The following is a 17,515-nucleotide window of genomic DNA, read 5'->3' on the forward strand; positions in this document are numbered from 1 at the left end:
GGTGGATTCTGGTTCGAATATTATAGCACTGCTTCGCAGGGTCCTGTCGCTCAGCTACAGAAACACTCCCAAAATCAGACTTTGGCCTAACAGCGCATACATGTCAGGAGAATATGGCATTTGTGCAGTCTACAAATAATTAATAATATCAGGGTTTTGGATAGCGTTTCATGGTGGATTCTTCGTGCTTCTAGTTACTCTTGCAATAACTGTTGCTGCCCAGTTAAATGGTGGTCAATGTATTGTCCTCAGCAGGATAAAGGCCTGTGTTGGTTAAGTTGGTATTGAAACGTGTGACATGCAGTGTCGCCCTATGTTAGCTATGCACCCAGAAAAGAACCAAACCCAAGGATATTCTTTTCAAATTGCTTAACAGCATTAACAGAGACATTGCCTATGCTTTCTGGACTCTGGTTTCAGTATGTATGTGAAATATAAGCAGCAGAGATCTGTAAGAAATATATCTTCAAAGATGCATTGTGCCACAAGTTTAAAATCCACCTATTCCAGTCAGTTTGCTTTCATTATGTCGATAAAGCCCTACGTGGCAGGCTGTACTAGGCGGCAATGGCCCACCAGCCCGAGGTTATTCACTAAGACCAGTAGCCAAGGCTAAGGGCTGTCACAGGCTGATAAAGCTATTACCATTACCACCCTATGGTAAAATCTGGGTTGCTAAGGGGGCCTTTATTTGAGGGCTTAAAACTATAGTTATTTGTACTCCATGCAATTTGTGGCCGGGTTTCCAGTAGGAGCCCCTCTTTCACTTCCACGACAGCGGCCATGCAGGACCAAGAGTGGGTGGAAGAGGCGGATGTGGCATTGAAAAGGTAAGTATCACTTTGCTTGTTTGTGTTAAAAGGATGTGTGGGAGGGCTAGTGCAGATGTGGGGTGGATGCATGATGCGGACCTGATTAGTCTAAAACCTGTTTGTGATGCAGACATACACCGCTAGGTAAATCCTGCATTCTGAGAAATCCGATTCACTGTGGTGTCCACCTAGGGTGCTAAGGGTTAAGCCATCCTTTGTAACTTGTCCAAAGCAGTGTGTGGGACTATGTGAGCCAAATGCATTTGAATGTGAAAATCTGTCTACCCTCATTGCTAATTTCATAAGTTGCATTGTTCTTTGTACACAATAATGAGCACTAGTTTTAAATGGTCATGTAATATTTTATCCCATTCCTGAGACAAATCATTATGTTTATATTAAGTTGATATATCGCATTTGGCTCCTTGTTGTAGATGCAATATTTTATCTTTTGAGAACTGGAGCAAAACTGGTTAGTTACACAAAGTCTTGTATGCATGTTATCATGAACGCTTTTGTTTTTCTGGAAGGCAACACCTTCACATATGAGGAGGTGACCCGGAATGCTCTGCAGTATGTTCACGATGGTTCTTCAGTAGTGGAGGATAGCATGGAGATCTCTGTGACTGATGGGGTTTTCTCAGCAACAACTGTTGTGAGAGTGGAGGTTTCGTTGTCATCCAAGAATGGTCCACATCTGGTTCCTGGTACCCTGCAGACTATCACAGTGGCTGGCAAAAGCTCCGTCACCATAACAAGATCCCACCTTGCATATGAAGTGAGTACCTTGATTTGTTTTGTGGCTGCACGATTTAGAAATAGAATATTTTGCAAACGGAGATGGCAAAAACGGTTTTTAAACTTTTTTTATTTAACGTGTTCTACAGCGGTACCAAAAACAGCTTTTCAGCACAACATTAAAACAAACATCTAAGTTCACCCCCCTCTCTTCCCTTTGATCCAGTTAGCATCTACTCAACAGGATACTTCCACTCCTCACAGTCAGTTGTTAGCATAACAATTCCCCCTCTTAGTATGCAGTTTCACCAGCCCAGGCTACCACCCAGTCCACCCTCAAAGTCCCATAACCAGATCACAGCCTGGCAATCTCTCCTCCAAGTTTGAGAGTTTAGTAGGGATGGTCACCCACACCATCCCCTCTAATCCCACTCTCCTCAGTGCACCTCTAGAGCTTTCAGTATCAATGCTACCTTTTTCCACATCTCGGGAGGATAGCTCAGCAGCAACGTTCTCGCCTTGGAAGCAAGACAACACAGAGCAATAGAGGAACGATCCCCGTGTCCGCGCTTAGAAACCTCTGTGTATTAAGTGCATTTTAAATAATCTATCATATCATAACATGCAAAAGAATATAATGCAGGGTTCTATGTTCCAGTTCATCAAGAGGAGCCAACGCTCTTTCTCCTCTATGCCATCACAAATTCCAGCTGTCATCAGGGCACTCATTCACAATACAAGCAGGGACTTGCACTTCATCAAAAGATGTCTGGCTGTTTCCAGTCAAGGTTCGCCGCACAGTCGGCAATTGCGTCGATTTTGCAGGATGTTAATCCATGCCCCCATGATTTCTAAAGTGGCAACTGCGTTCATTTTCAGCCTCAAGTAGTCTCATACCATAGAGTTACCCATAAAACTGCTGGAGATATCCCGGTTGGCCCCCTCTGTGCAGGATGTATTCAAGAAACTGAGTGCTATTATTCTTAGTCTGGAGTTGGCAAATTTGCAGCTCATGATGAATAGCCACGATCACCTTCTTCCTCTCAGCTCTGTAACGCCGAAAACATAGCTTCAGGGGTCCTCCACAGACATAGAATGCCAACTAGTGGAGGCAGAGATCATTTTTATTAGAGTACTACATGGCGTATATGCACCTTTTTGTGTCTGCACAATTTAGAAATAGAATATTTTGCAACCATAGATGGCAAAAACGTTTTTAGAATCCTTTATTTGTTCTATTCAAATGCTTGCAAATGATGCTGCAGGGACATTCATTACACATTCAGAACTCGAAGCAAGCAACTACAGTATTTTAAAAAAAAATGTATTGTGGTACAGTCATTAATCTGACTTTTCAAAAGAAAGTTAGGAACATACAACTTTAATCTATTCTCATACTATAAACAATAGAGCAATTCATTTACCTTAACATCTTAGTGAAAGACTGCTGCAGCCCCATGACTGTATAGGTTAACTTTGGGAAGAGAGTAGGTCAGTATGAAGGTCACCAACTGTCAATCGCACTACTCCCTGTGCACGTGGATTGATAACATTTGGCCGATTCTGTGTGAAATTTACCTGGGTTGATATTGTTCTCATCATATTGCTCCATTCTAAACTTGGAAATAATTAGATTTGCCAGAAATCTTTTATCTTTCAAACAATATCAAATTGGACTCGAATAGACAAATTCACCTGCAAGCAGTTATCGTGCTTGTAGTAAATAATGGCATACACCTTGAACAATTACACCTTGGACAAACCACCTGAATACAGATCGAAAAACCGTTGGCTTATTAGGCGAACCACCTGATGAATTGACATGAAGCAAATGAAAATTAAAAGCCAATAACGATGAAAGATTTGATACAAATATAATGTATTACAAGTTAACAATTCAACAATGTGAAGAAAACAATGAAAGCCTGTGTTCACTTCACACTGAATGTTAGGGCAGGATTTCATTTTTGGGGTTCTGGCTTCCTACCTTGTTGGTCCCCTGAACATTTTGCTGGCTTCTCTGGCTTTTTGAGTCTATATGTGACAAAGGACTGCTACTGAAGTCCCATTGCCCCAAATGCTACAAGATAAGGGTGTTTTTTGAGCAACCCCTTTTGGTCCCGGATGATTCTGTTACCCTGAAAGTGTGGTATGCTGTCGCATAGTGGCCGTTGTGACTTAGTTTTGCCTAGACCATGTTAGAAGCCACTTTTACTACAGTATTACAAATTGATCATCACAACCCATATCCGGTGTCGCAGTGCTTGTCTGTCTGGCGGGTTTAGGGTCAGCCTCATTGGCTGCCCCCAAAACCTGTGTGTGCTGCCTGGAGTGTGATTAATAGACAGGCTTCGGCCTGACCGTGTGTGAATGTGCTATCAGGTGGGAGGCCCTGTGGATTCCTCGGATCCGTTCCTGATCCTTACCTGAAGACTGCTTTGGAAATGAGCTGCTGCTAGGGACCCTGGTTTGGCCATACAGACTGGTCCCTGGCTCATTTGTCCTGTGTGTCCTACTTCTCCATGCTGTTGGAATCCCATCCAGGAATCTTACATGGCTTCTTGCCCTCCTTGTAGGTGGTTGCACTGGCTGTCCTTCCCTGACTCTTCCTGGCTCGCATTTGATGGACTCCTGATACTATAATTCTGGTCCAAGTGCTAAAGCTAGAGGGGGTCTCTCCAGGTCTTCCTGGCTTGGAAGTCTGAGTAGCTTACTGCTGGTCCGAGTTAGCTCCAACGTTGGACAACTTGGGTGCCCCTCCAGCTTTTACCTCCATCGATGGACTGTGTCCTTGCTGCTCACAGGGCTGACCTGTGACCCTTGCTGGCTTTGCAAGACTTCTCTCGCTGTCCTCGGTCCTGCCAAAATCTTCACCTGGTGTGTCTGATGCGTGTGATCTGGTGAGCACACAACTGTGCAACAGAGCCATTAACCTGTTATAGGTGACTTGGAAGACTCCGTTATATGAACATCATTTAACCGATTAAGGATAGTGTTTAGACCAAAGACTAGAATTGTAGGTCTTACCTGTTATTCCTAATGTATTATTAAAGCCATGCTTTCCACTTCTGCAAATGTGAATGCATATTTTCCCTCTAACATTTTTTTATGACACTAACTTTTTTCACTGAAGTGCAATGTCTTGCAAAAATGTTTGCTGTCTTTTGGCGGCCTCGTGCTGGTTTTTAGGAACCTTTCCAGCCTTCCAAAACCATTGCAGACTGTGATTTGTTCATTTGTAATTTCTTAACTACTTTGCCCTAGAGTTCTAGAATGCCCTTGAAAATGTTTGTGTTAGTGTTCCTCATCAGAGACCGGTGCAAAAAACGCCTTAACATCTGTCAGGACTCAAGATCACAATAAGGAAACTGTTATGAGTAAGGGGCAATGGCAATCTACATATACTTGGTGCCACAATCAAGATTGCACATGAGACCTTTTCAGGAATGGTTCAATGCACTATGGTCATAAGAAACGTGGGATTGTGTAGATCTAGTGGTAATAAAACAGAAGGATGTCTGGGCACTAAAAGTGTGTTACTTGTGTATAAGCGCTTTACAAATTTACAATTACAACATATCCAGAGAACGCCCATTTACAAATCCCATTTTCAAGTAACCATTAAATGGATGTAGACCAATCTGGAGGCTCAGTTACACATCAATATGTTGGACTCTATGGCAGTTTGCCTATCATCAAACAGTTTTCACATGTAGATACAAGCGAAAAGTGGGAAAAGACAATGCAGTAGCAATGTTGTACATAAACAGGGAGGCACTTACTTACAGATAATGGCCTTATTGGAAACAAGGGTGCCGGTAAGCTCACTGGTACCATCGTTTCTGGATCAGCAAACTCTGAGTCTGCCTTCTGTGGGCCGCTGTGGCGGACAGGTCTGACCCTGCTGGGCGCAGCCGCCATGGTTGGCAGACCAGTCATGGAAGCATCGGCACTGTTAGCAACAGTGCTGGTGCTTCTGTGTCCCCACTCCCATAGAGTCCTATAGGACTCTATGGGAATGGGGACTTAGATTTTACCAGCGCATGACTTCCCGGACCACCAGAGTTGTAATCTCCCAGTGGCACCGGGAAGTCAGGCGCCGGTAAAATATTCCGAGTCTGGCGGCAACCCGCCGGTAGCACTAGACTTGTAATGAGGCCAATCCCAAACAGCATAACTGATTTGGCATTGGTACAAATATATCCCCACAAGCCCAGCATGTTCCACAGTGTCACAACTCTGTATCTCTGACTCTGGGGAGAGTCTGGGGTTTCGACCTCTAGGCCAGTTCGGCCAGGCGTTGAAAATGTTGTTGCGCTTAAAAAAAAAGGTTCAGGGAAAAGTGGGCACAGAGCACTGTGTCTAATAAACTATGAGAGGGCCTTACTTTTAACACTATTCGATCCCACTGCTGTATGTAGTAGTGGGAAACCTGGAGTGTATCCAGTAGCACCTGGGTTTTAAAAACAGGTCTTGTTGACTGATCAGGATTTGAAGCTGAGAAAATAACATGGTTTTAATGGCGGAAATCTTATCGGACTCAATGATTTCAATAATCCTAATCTATCCTTTGGGAGGAACGATAATTATTAGCATGGGTCCTCAATTTGTCTCAATTAAATCACATCCCACATCTGACACCATATGTAAGGAAGACATTGTATCAAGCAGTAAAACAGACACACGTGATCATAGTTCAAGGGTGTTTATTGAGCTTCAGGGAGGGTTGGAAAAACACCTGTCTAAACCTAAATCTAAGGATGGGAACAAGCTACGACCATCAAAATAAAGATAACGCAGTCCTGGTAGTGTCAAAATAAAAGGGCCTGTACTGAAAAACCTTTTGCCAGTCCCTACTTCTAAACAATAAACAGTGTGCGAAATGATCTAGATAGCAAAAAGTGTGTCAGGAAACAATATGTCAGGATGACAGGCTGGTTGGTTCCCCTTCCCCTCGTTTTCACCATGGGACAAGGCGGGACATTTGGGCTTGGAACACACTTCAGTTCGGCTAAGCACAAGGGCATGGCTCTAGTTCATATATCGGTTCTCTGCAACCAAAAGTCTCTAGCTCAATCAAGGGAGGCTTCTTCCTTGCAGGGCAAAAGTTCAACAAAAATTGTTCAAAGTTCCTTTCCTCAGCAGTTTACTTTTTAAACAACAAAATTCTTTTACTTCCACTTTGAGTACCCCTCAACCAGGCTCAGGCTCCCTTTTCACTTTACAATTTACCATAGACCTCTCGCCATCTGGCTTGAGCCTCTGTATGGCACGCCACTTTCACCTTCCACTTTGAGTCCCCCTCTGTTCCGGCTCAGCCTACTATTTCTCTAATTTCTTTCACAATTCACTGCAGACTGAAGACTTTCGATTGTGCAAAGGATTTGACTTAAACTCTTGCAGGACCACTTCGATTCTCTTCCTCATAAATCATATTCATATTTCATAAATTCTGTTAGTGGGATACATTTAGGCAGAGACCTTTCGATTGGAAATCCACACGGTCCCGGACCACTCTACTACTTAGTATTGTGTGTTCACTTCTCAAAGTTCAGAAAACAATTATCGGCTTTGCCTTTTCGTTTGTGCCTTCATCAAACGCCTTTTCCATCCGACTTCACGGGACACTCTGTTGCCGCCCGTAACCTTGATTCATACGCAGCCCAGTTTCACACAGTTGCCTTCAACTCACTGGCTGTATACAAAGTTCAGCTCGTGGCTTTGATCATGGAGTCAAGGGCATTACCATAGTGACTGCACTTCACCCCGACTCGGCTAGTCAGGCAGGAGGGCCCCTGGTATCTTGGACACACATTACAGGATTCTCTGGCCTCAATTTTCCGCCTCATACGTGCTGCTTCTGAGTTTTAAACAGCCCAATGATTACTTGTCAAACAGCGCAAAGGCATCACCCTCCTTGGTTTCGTTCCTTCTGGCTTCCTCAATTCAGCTGCGGTCTGGAATAGGCTGCTCCTTCATGTGCTCTGTGCCGTTCCTTGCCTTGCTCGAAGTGTGTTCCAGTGCTCCGCCTTTTATCCAGGTGGGGAAGCAAAGGGGATTCAGGTGTGAGTGGTTCCAGGCAATTGCCTGACTCTGCCTGACCGCAGCACTGGGACATGTTTGATTCTGTCTTTCTCCAGTGTGTAAAGGCAATGTATATGTGTTGGTGCAGGGAGGGTTGGGGTTACAAAGCTCATGTACTTGATCAGTAAAGGTTTTAAAGGGAGGGGGGATAACGCGTCTCACAATTAGGTGTCCCTCACCCACTCCCCAAGGATCCCCATCCAGGTGATCCACCTGCACTGGTCCACCCCCAGGAATTGGCTCCAAAAGCGATGGCTGTTTCCTGGCCACCTGGATGACAGATCCCCAGGGCCTAGCTTGTGAGACACCCTCTGGTTTCTCACACCATCCACATGACATACAGTTCCTAGCAGACCTCAGTAACTTCCAGGAAGCCGGTCCAAGGCTTTGCCCTCAGAGGAGCCATGGTCCAAAGCGCGCCCCCATTTAAAGATGCCCAAATTTGCCATCTTGTTTGAACACGCTCAAGCTCACTGTGGTATCCTTTGCCTGCGTAAGGCCTAAAAGCCTGACCACTGCTGGGCAGAAGGCAGTGCTCAATGCCCTTAAATGCTTTGCACAAAAGAACAAGCCCAAGTGCTCTTAGGCTACTTGCATAGTGATTTGGTGCAGTAAAATCTTTGCAACATAAAGAGAGAAAACAAAAATAGAAATACATTTTGCACATTTTTCACAGGGCCAAAATAGGCAGTTTCGCATTTCTGACATACAACCCCTACCTTGTGTTTTCTTAAATTGCAGGATTCACAGATTACCATTTCTCTTGCCTGTGAGTGCCTTTTAGAGCACATTTGCTTCTGTCTCGCAGCCGTTCGCACCCCTTTGGCTTGCTGGGTGGGTCCTAATTGCTGATCCTTAGGCACACTGGTGTTCACATTTTTGGCTTGCGACCTCAAGGATTCTCTAGATGTCCCTCATGCTGTGAGGTGCACTAAGCACTGTTCAAGCAAAAAAGCATGCCATAGCCTTATCATTAACTGTCAAAGCACAGTAGCAAAGGTTCCAGAGTGTTACTTTATACAGAATGACAGACATTTGGCCTTTCTCACCCTTCCTAACCAGTTTTTTGCAGAACCTTCTCCACCTTTTCACACAGTTTAATGAACTTAGCCTGTAAAGGCAGCTCAGGCTATGTTTTCCCACTATAAATGGGTATGTGTTACTGTACTTCGATAACCGACTCCCAAGTTTTTTATTAATAACATGATGACAGTAATTCCGTTTCTGAAAGGGAGGTCTGCTAGCCAGACCCCCTTTACATAAAGCTACATATCAAATAGTGTGCGTGTGTGTGCGTGTGTGCCGTTTGCTTTGCCATCCAGGTTCATACTAATGTGGTAGAATTCCTGGATTTAGTTTTATTTATATATATTGCATATGTAAGGTGCTTATACATCAAATTGTGTTTCAAAGCGCCCATACGGCAAGGGGTGGGAGCAGAGAACAAATAGGCAAAATAGAAAAACACTAATGAAGGAGAGAGGCGGTCCTACTAAGCCTTGTGAGCATTCAGAATGTGCAAGTGCACACAGAGAGAGAGAAGGACGAGGGAAGCGTTTAAGTGCAAGAGGTACCCAGAAGAGGAAGTGCCAGGGAAGTCAATTGCGTATAGCAAGTAAGTGACTGGCAGAGATCACTAGGTGAGGAGTATTCACTGCCACACCAGTAAGGGCAGGCCTGTTGGCACAAGCCAGTGGGAACCCGAAGGCAAGTCCTGGAAGACGATGGAGGCTCAAGGCGATTTCATCATCTCATCTTGTGGGTGGGAGATGGATGTTCGCAATGTACAAGCAGTGAAAACATGTCCAACCCCCACTTGTGTTAAGGAAATAGTGTTTTGGGGGATTTGCACATGTCTATGGAAGATTTATTAAGGAATATTTTGTCAGGTGACTTTGATCACTAGGTTGCAGAAGAAGTGGGGACAATTTGTATGGATGCCTGAAGCAGAGGACATTTTTCAAAACCTAAAATAGAGTTTGGGTGCATACTTTTACATCCCATTGTTGAACACCTGTTCTTCTTAGAGGTGGATACTTCCAATTTGGCTGTAGGGGTAGTACTCTCTCAGCGTCACTCAGAGTTTGGACGTCTTTATCCTGTTGATTTTTTTTTATAAGAAACTCTCTTTGGCAAAAATCAACTACACAATTTCTGATCGGGAGTTTCTGGCCATTAAAGCAGCTTTTCAGCAGTGGGGTCATCTGATGGGGGCCAGGCATCCAGTAACACTGCTCACACATCATCAGAATGTGCTTTTCTTAAGGTCTGCTAAGACTCTCATGCCTTAACAGCTACGTTGGTCTTTATTCTTTGCTGACTTTGGCTTTGTGATCACCTTCAGACCGGTGTGAGAACACAGAACAGTAGATAATTGGCCCTGTGATAACAGAAGACCATTTGTGATATGAGTGATTTGCGGTGTTAAAGATCTCCATCAGGAAGTTCAACAGACTTAGGCCCTGATTCATGGATTATTTGCGGCCAAAAAAAACAGGATTTGTGCGCCATTCTGCCCGCAAATCCCCATTTGTTAAACAGGGATTTGCGGGCAGAATAGCACACAAATCCCCTTTTTTTCGGCGCAAATAATCCATGAATCAGGGTGTAAGTCTGAGAGACAAATGCAGGTTCAGTGAGAAGGATTAAGGATGGGCTTCCTTATGTGGAGACATGACTGTTAAGATTGATTTTCAAAATCAACACTGGTGGGGGGATTTTGGGAGGCCAGCCTATTATGGTGAAGAGGGAAGACACTGAGAGGTTAGCCAAATCCAATCAAAGTAATGTAGCAAAGCAACAAGGCTTAGTCTCAGGAAGGGTGCAAGAGTCCACTCGGAGCAAAACAAGTGATAGAAATTCCAGTTGGTGAGGTAAGTAAACATATATATATTTACTAGGCCTTTCATTTCACATTAATCAAATAAAATACTACGCGATATTATATATATCATAATGATATATCATAACAACTATATTCATTCACCCTTACGAGAGATAGAATAACATTTGATTCAATGACCAGTGCAACACAAGTAGTCAGATGCACAGAAATAGATAGTACTCTTCAAAATAATCAGAGAACAGCTCCCCTAACTCTTTTAAAGTACAACCCTGTGATGGTTTGGGGCATTGTGCCCAAATGCCACCAGTTACAATGTATTTGCTCTTCAGGCAGGTTTCTATAGAGATTTTCAATGCCAGTGGTTATGATTAATAAAGCACTATAAACACATTATACAACGCTTCATGTGACTTTCCTCTACATTGGGGCAGGACTAAGTGGAGGCAATGGGGGTGACCATGGGATCCTCCACATATCACCCCAAGATCCCTTATTCACAAACTCAAGGAGGCAACGGGTCTCCTTGCTCCCCTCACTAGATATCCCCAGCCTTTTTTTACAGTACATAGTGACTTGTTACTGGCAATTGCAAAGTCAAAGGTCAACTGATACCTTGGGGTACCAGGTTTAACAGTTCATGCCCCACAGATACCTTAAGAAATGTATGTGATTAACTGGGATTTAGTCTCACATAAGAATGAGTGGAAGAATCAGACTGTTCCTTGTGCCGGGTGCTGCCCAATGGTAGGTATAGGGCTCAATGTTAAAGCTATTACTTAGCTATAGAAACACTCAGTTGCTTTTTTGAAGGTCAGTATATTTAGAGGGAACATTGTGCAAGTCCCTTCATCAACTTGAAACTGCTGGAAGTCAGCTCTCTGGTCTGTTGAGGGTTCAATAACAGGGTTCCTATGTCCGGATTGTGCAGCAGTGGCAACAAAATGTATCTGCAAGGAAAAGGTACTGCTGTGGAGCTGTTGGTATTGCTGGTGTGCCAAAGAGAAGGGGAACTGCTGAAAATGCGGTATGGTGCAGCTATTCGGTTAGCTGAAGCATACCTCTGGTGTTGCAAAGTGTGTGCAGCATAGCCATTTGAGGTAGGAGGTAATTTGTGATGTTACTTCTAGGTTTTTTCTTGGTTGTAGCTTCTCCTTGTCTCAGGTAGCAACCACGGTTGGTTTATAGTGATTTTTACGAATGACATTTTTTCGAATGCCTTTATCTCAAACATTTCGTCTACATTTTTTTTCGAATGTTTATTTATTTATTTTAATGGGGGGTTCGCCCCCAAAACCACGTTTTTTTAACACTTTTTTTTTACTTAGAAAACTCAAAAAAACGTATTAAATAAAAAAAGAATACATTCAGAAAAAAAATGTCGACGAAATGTTTTCGAGATAATTGCATTTCGAAAAAATGCATTCGAAAAAATGAACGGATCCCAGCAACCACATGCCTCTTCGTTTCAGTTGCTGGTTCTCAGTGTCCTGTGCTTCTGCCTCCTCCGGTCAGGTCCATGTGACGACTGGGCACCAAGGCTTTGCTTGGGGTAGGGATTACTTAAGAGCTTGCTCCTCGGCTATACCTCCCAGGTCAAGGAAAAGTATTTCCTGTTCGTCAATTCCATCAGCTCAGTAGAAGTTGAGTTCCCATAAATATCTTGAGTTTGCCTGTCAGAAAATGTCTTTGAAGAACTTTGGGTAAGTGTCTTCTTCAGAACGAATACCCAGGTTCGACACAAAAGTTATATAGGAAATCCAGGGTAACCCAGTACCCAATCATGCATCCACTCAAAAACGTTTGTTGTCCTCCCAATTCCCGGGGGTCTGCATTCAACTTCCTCTCGCTTTTTCCCAGGGTTTCTCTCAAGCATTAATTCAGACATAAACGGGTCACAGCTGGTTTTGGCAACTGTAGCTTTTCTTCTCCAATGCAGCATATCCTTGCCCACATATGACGACTTCCTTTGCCCACTCACTCTCTCGTAGGAACAGTATCTGGCATTTGGACTCTGTAATGGATTTACACAAAGGATTCCATGTAGGAACATCCCAGAGTACAGCAGGATGTTCCCCACTAGATTGGATAAAGGCAGCCACCAACCATGGGAGCCCACACATCTAGCTGGGCAGCTCTCACAGAGAAACAGGTGACCTTTTGGCAACCTAACCCTATGAAGCCTATGGTCTCTCAGGTGAAACTCAATTTTAATGGATAGTACACTGCTGCAGATTCCAGATCGTTCAAATGTTTAGCCTGTGGGATAAGGCACGTTCATTGCAGGGTGAACCAGGTCAGGGAAAATCTAAAATGTTCAGAGCCCCTTGCAAGAAGTGTAGGATTGGTCTGTCGGTCTCACTTCAACCTACTTGCAGCAATCCCCGACTTTTGCTTTCAGGCCCTGTCAAAGGGGGGAGGGAGCCCGCCCCACCCCAATACCCCAACCGGTGCCGGAGTGAGGACGGACAGCCTCCCACTCCTCCTTACTTGAAGGATGTTGGTGGTGGGGCCATGAAGGACCCTGCCGCAACCAGAGCAGCACCATAGCCCGAGGGGAAGAAAAAATCCAGCTAGAAAGAAGTCGGAGCCACGCAACATGAGTCGACGCTATGCTTTGGGGTGCGGCAAGCGTCACAACACGGTACTGCCCAAGGATGTGGCCCGGGAAGGGAGAATTAAGGGGTGCGGCGGCTACAATAACACTGGTCGCCACAGCCCAGTGCCTCACAGAGTCGAATAGCCCAACAGGGAAGCTAATTTTATTACACAAAGGCCCCACTAAACCACCAGGGACCTGTATTAGTAAAAGGCCCCCAGGATGCCTGAAGGCATATATGACTTCTGGGAGCCATTACAGGCTCTGTGTCAATAATGCAGCAAGAATGGGGGTGGGGCTTACTAGCCCATATGACGTCTTCCCCAGCCCTTGCCAAGTCACACCCCCTGGAGACAAGGTAAGTAATTCACCAGGGTAAGTAACCAATCTTGGGAGGGGAATGGGGTATTTAAGTAAGTGCATGTTAGTGCTGAGTGTGCATTAGTTGGGCGAGGACAGGAGTTGGTGGAGGACATCTGAAAGACCAAAGGAGGTGAGAGCGACCGGAGTGCAGAAACTAGTGGAGAGAGGGGGTCTCTGGAGTATTTGTGTGTGAGTGGAGAATGATGAGGAGTAGAGGTTAGGAGTAGCAGGGCTTTAGTGGTAGCAGATGTTGTAGCAGTTGAGGGATAATGGAGTGGTGGTGGAGTATAAGGTGATTGTTGGTAATAGTGGACGTTAATGAGTTTTTGGGAGTGGTAAGTGCAGTGGAGAGGGGGTATTGGTGGGGAGAGACATTAATGGTAGCAGAGCTGTGGTAGTAGCGTCAGGGAGTACTGGTAAGAATGGTGCAGCGGTAGTAGTAGTGGAGGAAGCCAGGGGTATCATAAGAGAAATTAAAGTAGAACAGCAGAGGTATTAGCAGAGGGGTAATTGAAGGCCAGATTGATAGTAAGAGCAGGAGTAAGAAGAGAAGCAAAACCAAAGGGTGGAGGTGGAAAGGCAGAGTGAGAGACCAGAGGGTCAGTCGTATGGAGGCAGGAGAACATCTTATGAGCCCAGTGAAGTGAAGGGTCAGGTAAAAATGTGTGTGGAACAAGGGGGAGTGATATCAGGTGAAAGAAGGCACCCTCACTAACTCTTCCCTTAGAATAATAATCAGGATAGGTGTATTTATTTATTTCATTTACAAAAGCATGCAGCAACCCGTGGGCATCGAGGTGCTGTTTCATTGATCCAGTTACTTGCAAGGAGATAATAGACATACAGGTGATACTGTGAGACAGTACGAAGCATAACAGCGTGTGGACTATAGTAGGGATTGATGCCTGGATTAGGTGGATAACCACGTTTTGAGAGTTATATCCAATAGGAGGGTTTATTTTTCAGGGTCGGAGGTAGAGAGTTCCATTGTTTGGCTGCAATGGAGGGAAGCTTGTGCCTCCTGCTTTTGCACATCAGGTAAGGGAAAGTCTAGAAAAAACCCAGGGAGTGAGTTATCCAACACTTTAGGGAAAACAGCAATAGTATTAGTTAAAACAACAGACAGAGAGGCAGGGGTGTTGCTAGGTCTAGAAAAGATCAGCGGCTAAGCTAAAGTCTGGACTGGTGGGATTCGGGGCTAGCTATAGCCTTTTGGTTGTAGTCCCTGAGCTTCTATCTGAGGCTACAATCAAAAGACCTGGGGCTATAGCCCCCTCAGCCCCCCCCCCTAGCAACGCCTCTGCAGAGAGGTGTCCATGTTGGTGAGCTACTAACACCCTATTAAGGACGCCTGGACTAGGGGGGAGGTAAACCAGCGGTAAATAGGCAGAGAGGGATGGCCCTAGCACCAAATTCCCCAATAACCCCCTTAGCCCTGAAACCTACCAGTGAATCTCTCAGAACAAACACTTGTAATTTTAAATTAACACCCTTGGTACTTCTTCCAGCCTCCAGCGAGGTTGTTTGTGGGTGGCCACCCTGTCACATGTGGTGGTATCAGAAGTGGTATCACTGACCCCTAGACAGAGGTCAAAACCTACAACCCAAGAAGGTTGCTGACCTTCTTGGGATGACCTGAGTCAGCAGAGGAGCCCCCTGCAAACAATTTTACCATTGGTTCCAGGTCGTGGAAGATTTGGAAGAAAGTCTTGCTGCGTTATGGTTGGGTTTGGAACCCGGAACCAGGAAAACAGCTCCAATGAATCCCGAGAAGGGGAGACAGCAGTACTTTGGGGTAGAATTAAAATCAATACCCACACTGGAAGGGACTGCGTCGACCACCCTGTTTGGAGCCTGGCAAAAGGGTACAAGGAGGTGTGGAAAAACTGACACCAACCAGAGGGAGAGAACCTAGTGGACAATAGTGGACAGACCAAAGGAATTGCATATGAGTGCAGTATGTAAGGCACAGTTCGCTCATTGGAGAGACATAGAATCTGGGACGAGGAAGGAGAGTTTATTTTCCTTATTGTAGTAAGCCCGTACCAAGCGACTCCACCCACTGGGGATCCAGGGATTATGGCAGATCTCCTTCAGGCCTTGGTAGAACGGCAAATGCACATCAGGAGAACCCCCAGACCCCTACAAAAGGTGATGACTGAAAGACGGGAGTAACCCGCCATTCTCCTGAGCGTCCTCCAGACACTGAGAACGGGTGAGGAACCAGAGGCCGCCTTTGTCAACTTTGAGAGATTTACCAAAACTGCTGGATGTCACCCAGACCGGTGGACCCACTATGTCGCTCCATTACTAACTGGAGAAGCTCAGCATGCTATCCAGGTTTTAAATCTGGATGGTAAACCACTTACAAAGGTCTTAAGAGGTGGGCCTGGCAACTTCCCCTCCTGAGGCCCGAGTCCCCCATTGCTGCTCCTGACTCCAGGGAAGTGTGCTGCGACGCTCAGCGTGCCTTGAGCCCTCTGTGTGCCTCATCACCTTTTGGCAACGTGGTTTGGAGGTAGGTGAATCCTCCCGCGTTCCTTTGTGTGTGTTGGTTCCAGTACTTCATTTCCCTCTTCCACTGTTGTGCCGCACCTCCAATCCTCTCTTCCATGTCCCCTCTCTACCCGCCTCCCATCCCGCCCAGCACTTCCCATTGGCCTGTGGGCCCGGCAACTACCCTCCTGGCAAATGGCGGCTCCCTTTAGGCGGCTCCTGGTGTCTGCAGGTGTCCGCAGGGGACGTCAGTTGCCAGCCTTCTCTCACCTAGCTAACTCATACTTGGGTGTGTTTTGCCCCCTGTTCCAAAATTGCACTGTCAGTATTTCAATTTGCATTGTGAAAACTAGGCCTTTCTCCCTCTATTCAGGATTCTCAAACTTAGGTGTGTTTTCTAATGTCTTTTAAAATTTGCATTGTGATAGTTCCTACATTCTGAATATCGTCTTCCAGTACATTTTGCTTCAAGTGTCTTGCCTCTCACTGTCTCGTCTGCCTGCACCCTGCCCTGTGTCCTCCTACAGTGCTCTCCCCTCCCTCTCTCTCCTCTCCCCTTCTACTCTGTGGTGCTCTCGGTCTCTCCTATCTTTTCTAACTGCTTCTCTATTGACTATCCTGCACTCCTCACTAAATCTGGTAGGAAGAGGTTTGAAAAAGGACATCCTGGTCTCAAACCCAGGCCTCCCTATCACTGACACCTATACCAGTGCCTCCTCCAGAGAAACTTTCACAGACATCCTCTTTGTCGTTCCCTCTCCGGACCTATGGACCCTAAATATGGTCTCTGTTCTCTCTCCATTCTCCTCTTCTCCATTAATGGTGGCACCCGGTGGGATGCCCTTCTGGCCTCCTTCCACTCCTCTAAGGTCATCATCAATGTCTATGCGAATGGCACCGTCCTGGTCCAAGTCCCTCAAGCCAACCTTCACCTCTTCGATAGACACTTCCCACGCCTTATCAATTTCCTTTCTTCTCCTGCTGTCCCCTCTCCTTCCTACACGGCACCCTCGCCTCCCACCTCTGCAGGGAGTACCTCTGATTTGAACCCCTCCTCCGAAAGTCCTTCAAAGATGGCAACCTTCTCCATATTGCCACTCTTAACTCCCGCTCAGCTGTCAAACACTCCTCCGACATCTGCCGCCTTCTTGAGGAACTGGACCTCGATGTCCTTGGTGTCACCGAGACATGGTTCACAGCCAGCTCTGTCACTAGCTTTGACACGCTCCTCCCTGACGGCTACAAGATCCTCTCCAAGCCTAGGCCCAACCGCTCTGGTTGGGGTGTAGCCCTGATTTTCCCCCAATGGATTCCTGCCTCTGTCATTCCTACGCAGGCCTACTCCTCCTTTGAATGCCTCGTCTGCAGGCTCTCTCTCTCCCCTAGCCATTCCCTTACTGTGGCTACTATCTATCAGCCACCTGGTCAGATCTCCTTCCGCTCTGAGTGGGCAGACCTCTCCTCCTCACTCCTAGTCTCGACCACTCAACTCGTCCTTCTTGGAGACTTTAACATCCACCTGGATGCTTCCTGTCCTCCCTCTGGACTCTTTCGCGACCTCTGTGACTCTCTCACTCTCTA

General features: G+C 45.8%; 1 protein-coding gene across 1 annotated transcript in view; it reads left to right on the forward strand.

Moving 5' to 3' along the window:
• Nucleotides 1-17,515, forward strand: part of FRAS1 (Fraser extracellular matrix complex subunit 1) — a 1,618,415-nt gene that overhangs the window by 949,554 nt on the left and 651,346 nt on the right. The window contains exon 36 of the mRNA XM_069626341.1: nucleotides 1,343-1,590. Within this exon, the coding sequence (XP_069482442.1) occupies nucleotides 1,343-1,590 (248 nt within the window). The remainder of the gene's footprint in view (nucleotides 1-1,342; nucleotides 1,591-17,515) is intronic.

The sequence above is a fragment of the Ambystoma mexicanum genome, chromosome 6p (genome assembly GCF_040938575.1).
Source record: "Ambystoma mexicanum isolate Mex_15411 chromosome 6p, UKY_AmexF1_1, whole genome shotgun sequence".
In the NCBI taxonomy this organism is placed as follows: domain Eukaryota; kingdom Metazoa; phylum Chordata; class Amphibia; order Caudata; family Ambystomatidae; genus Ambystoma; species Ambystoma mexicanum.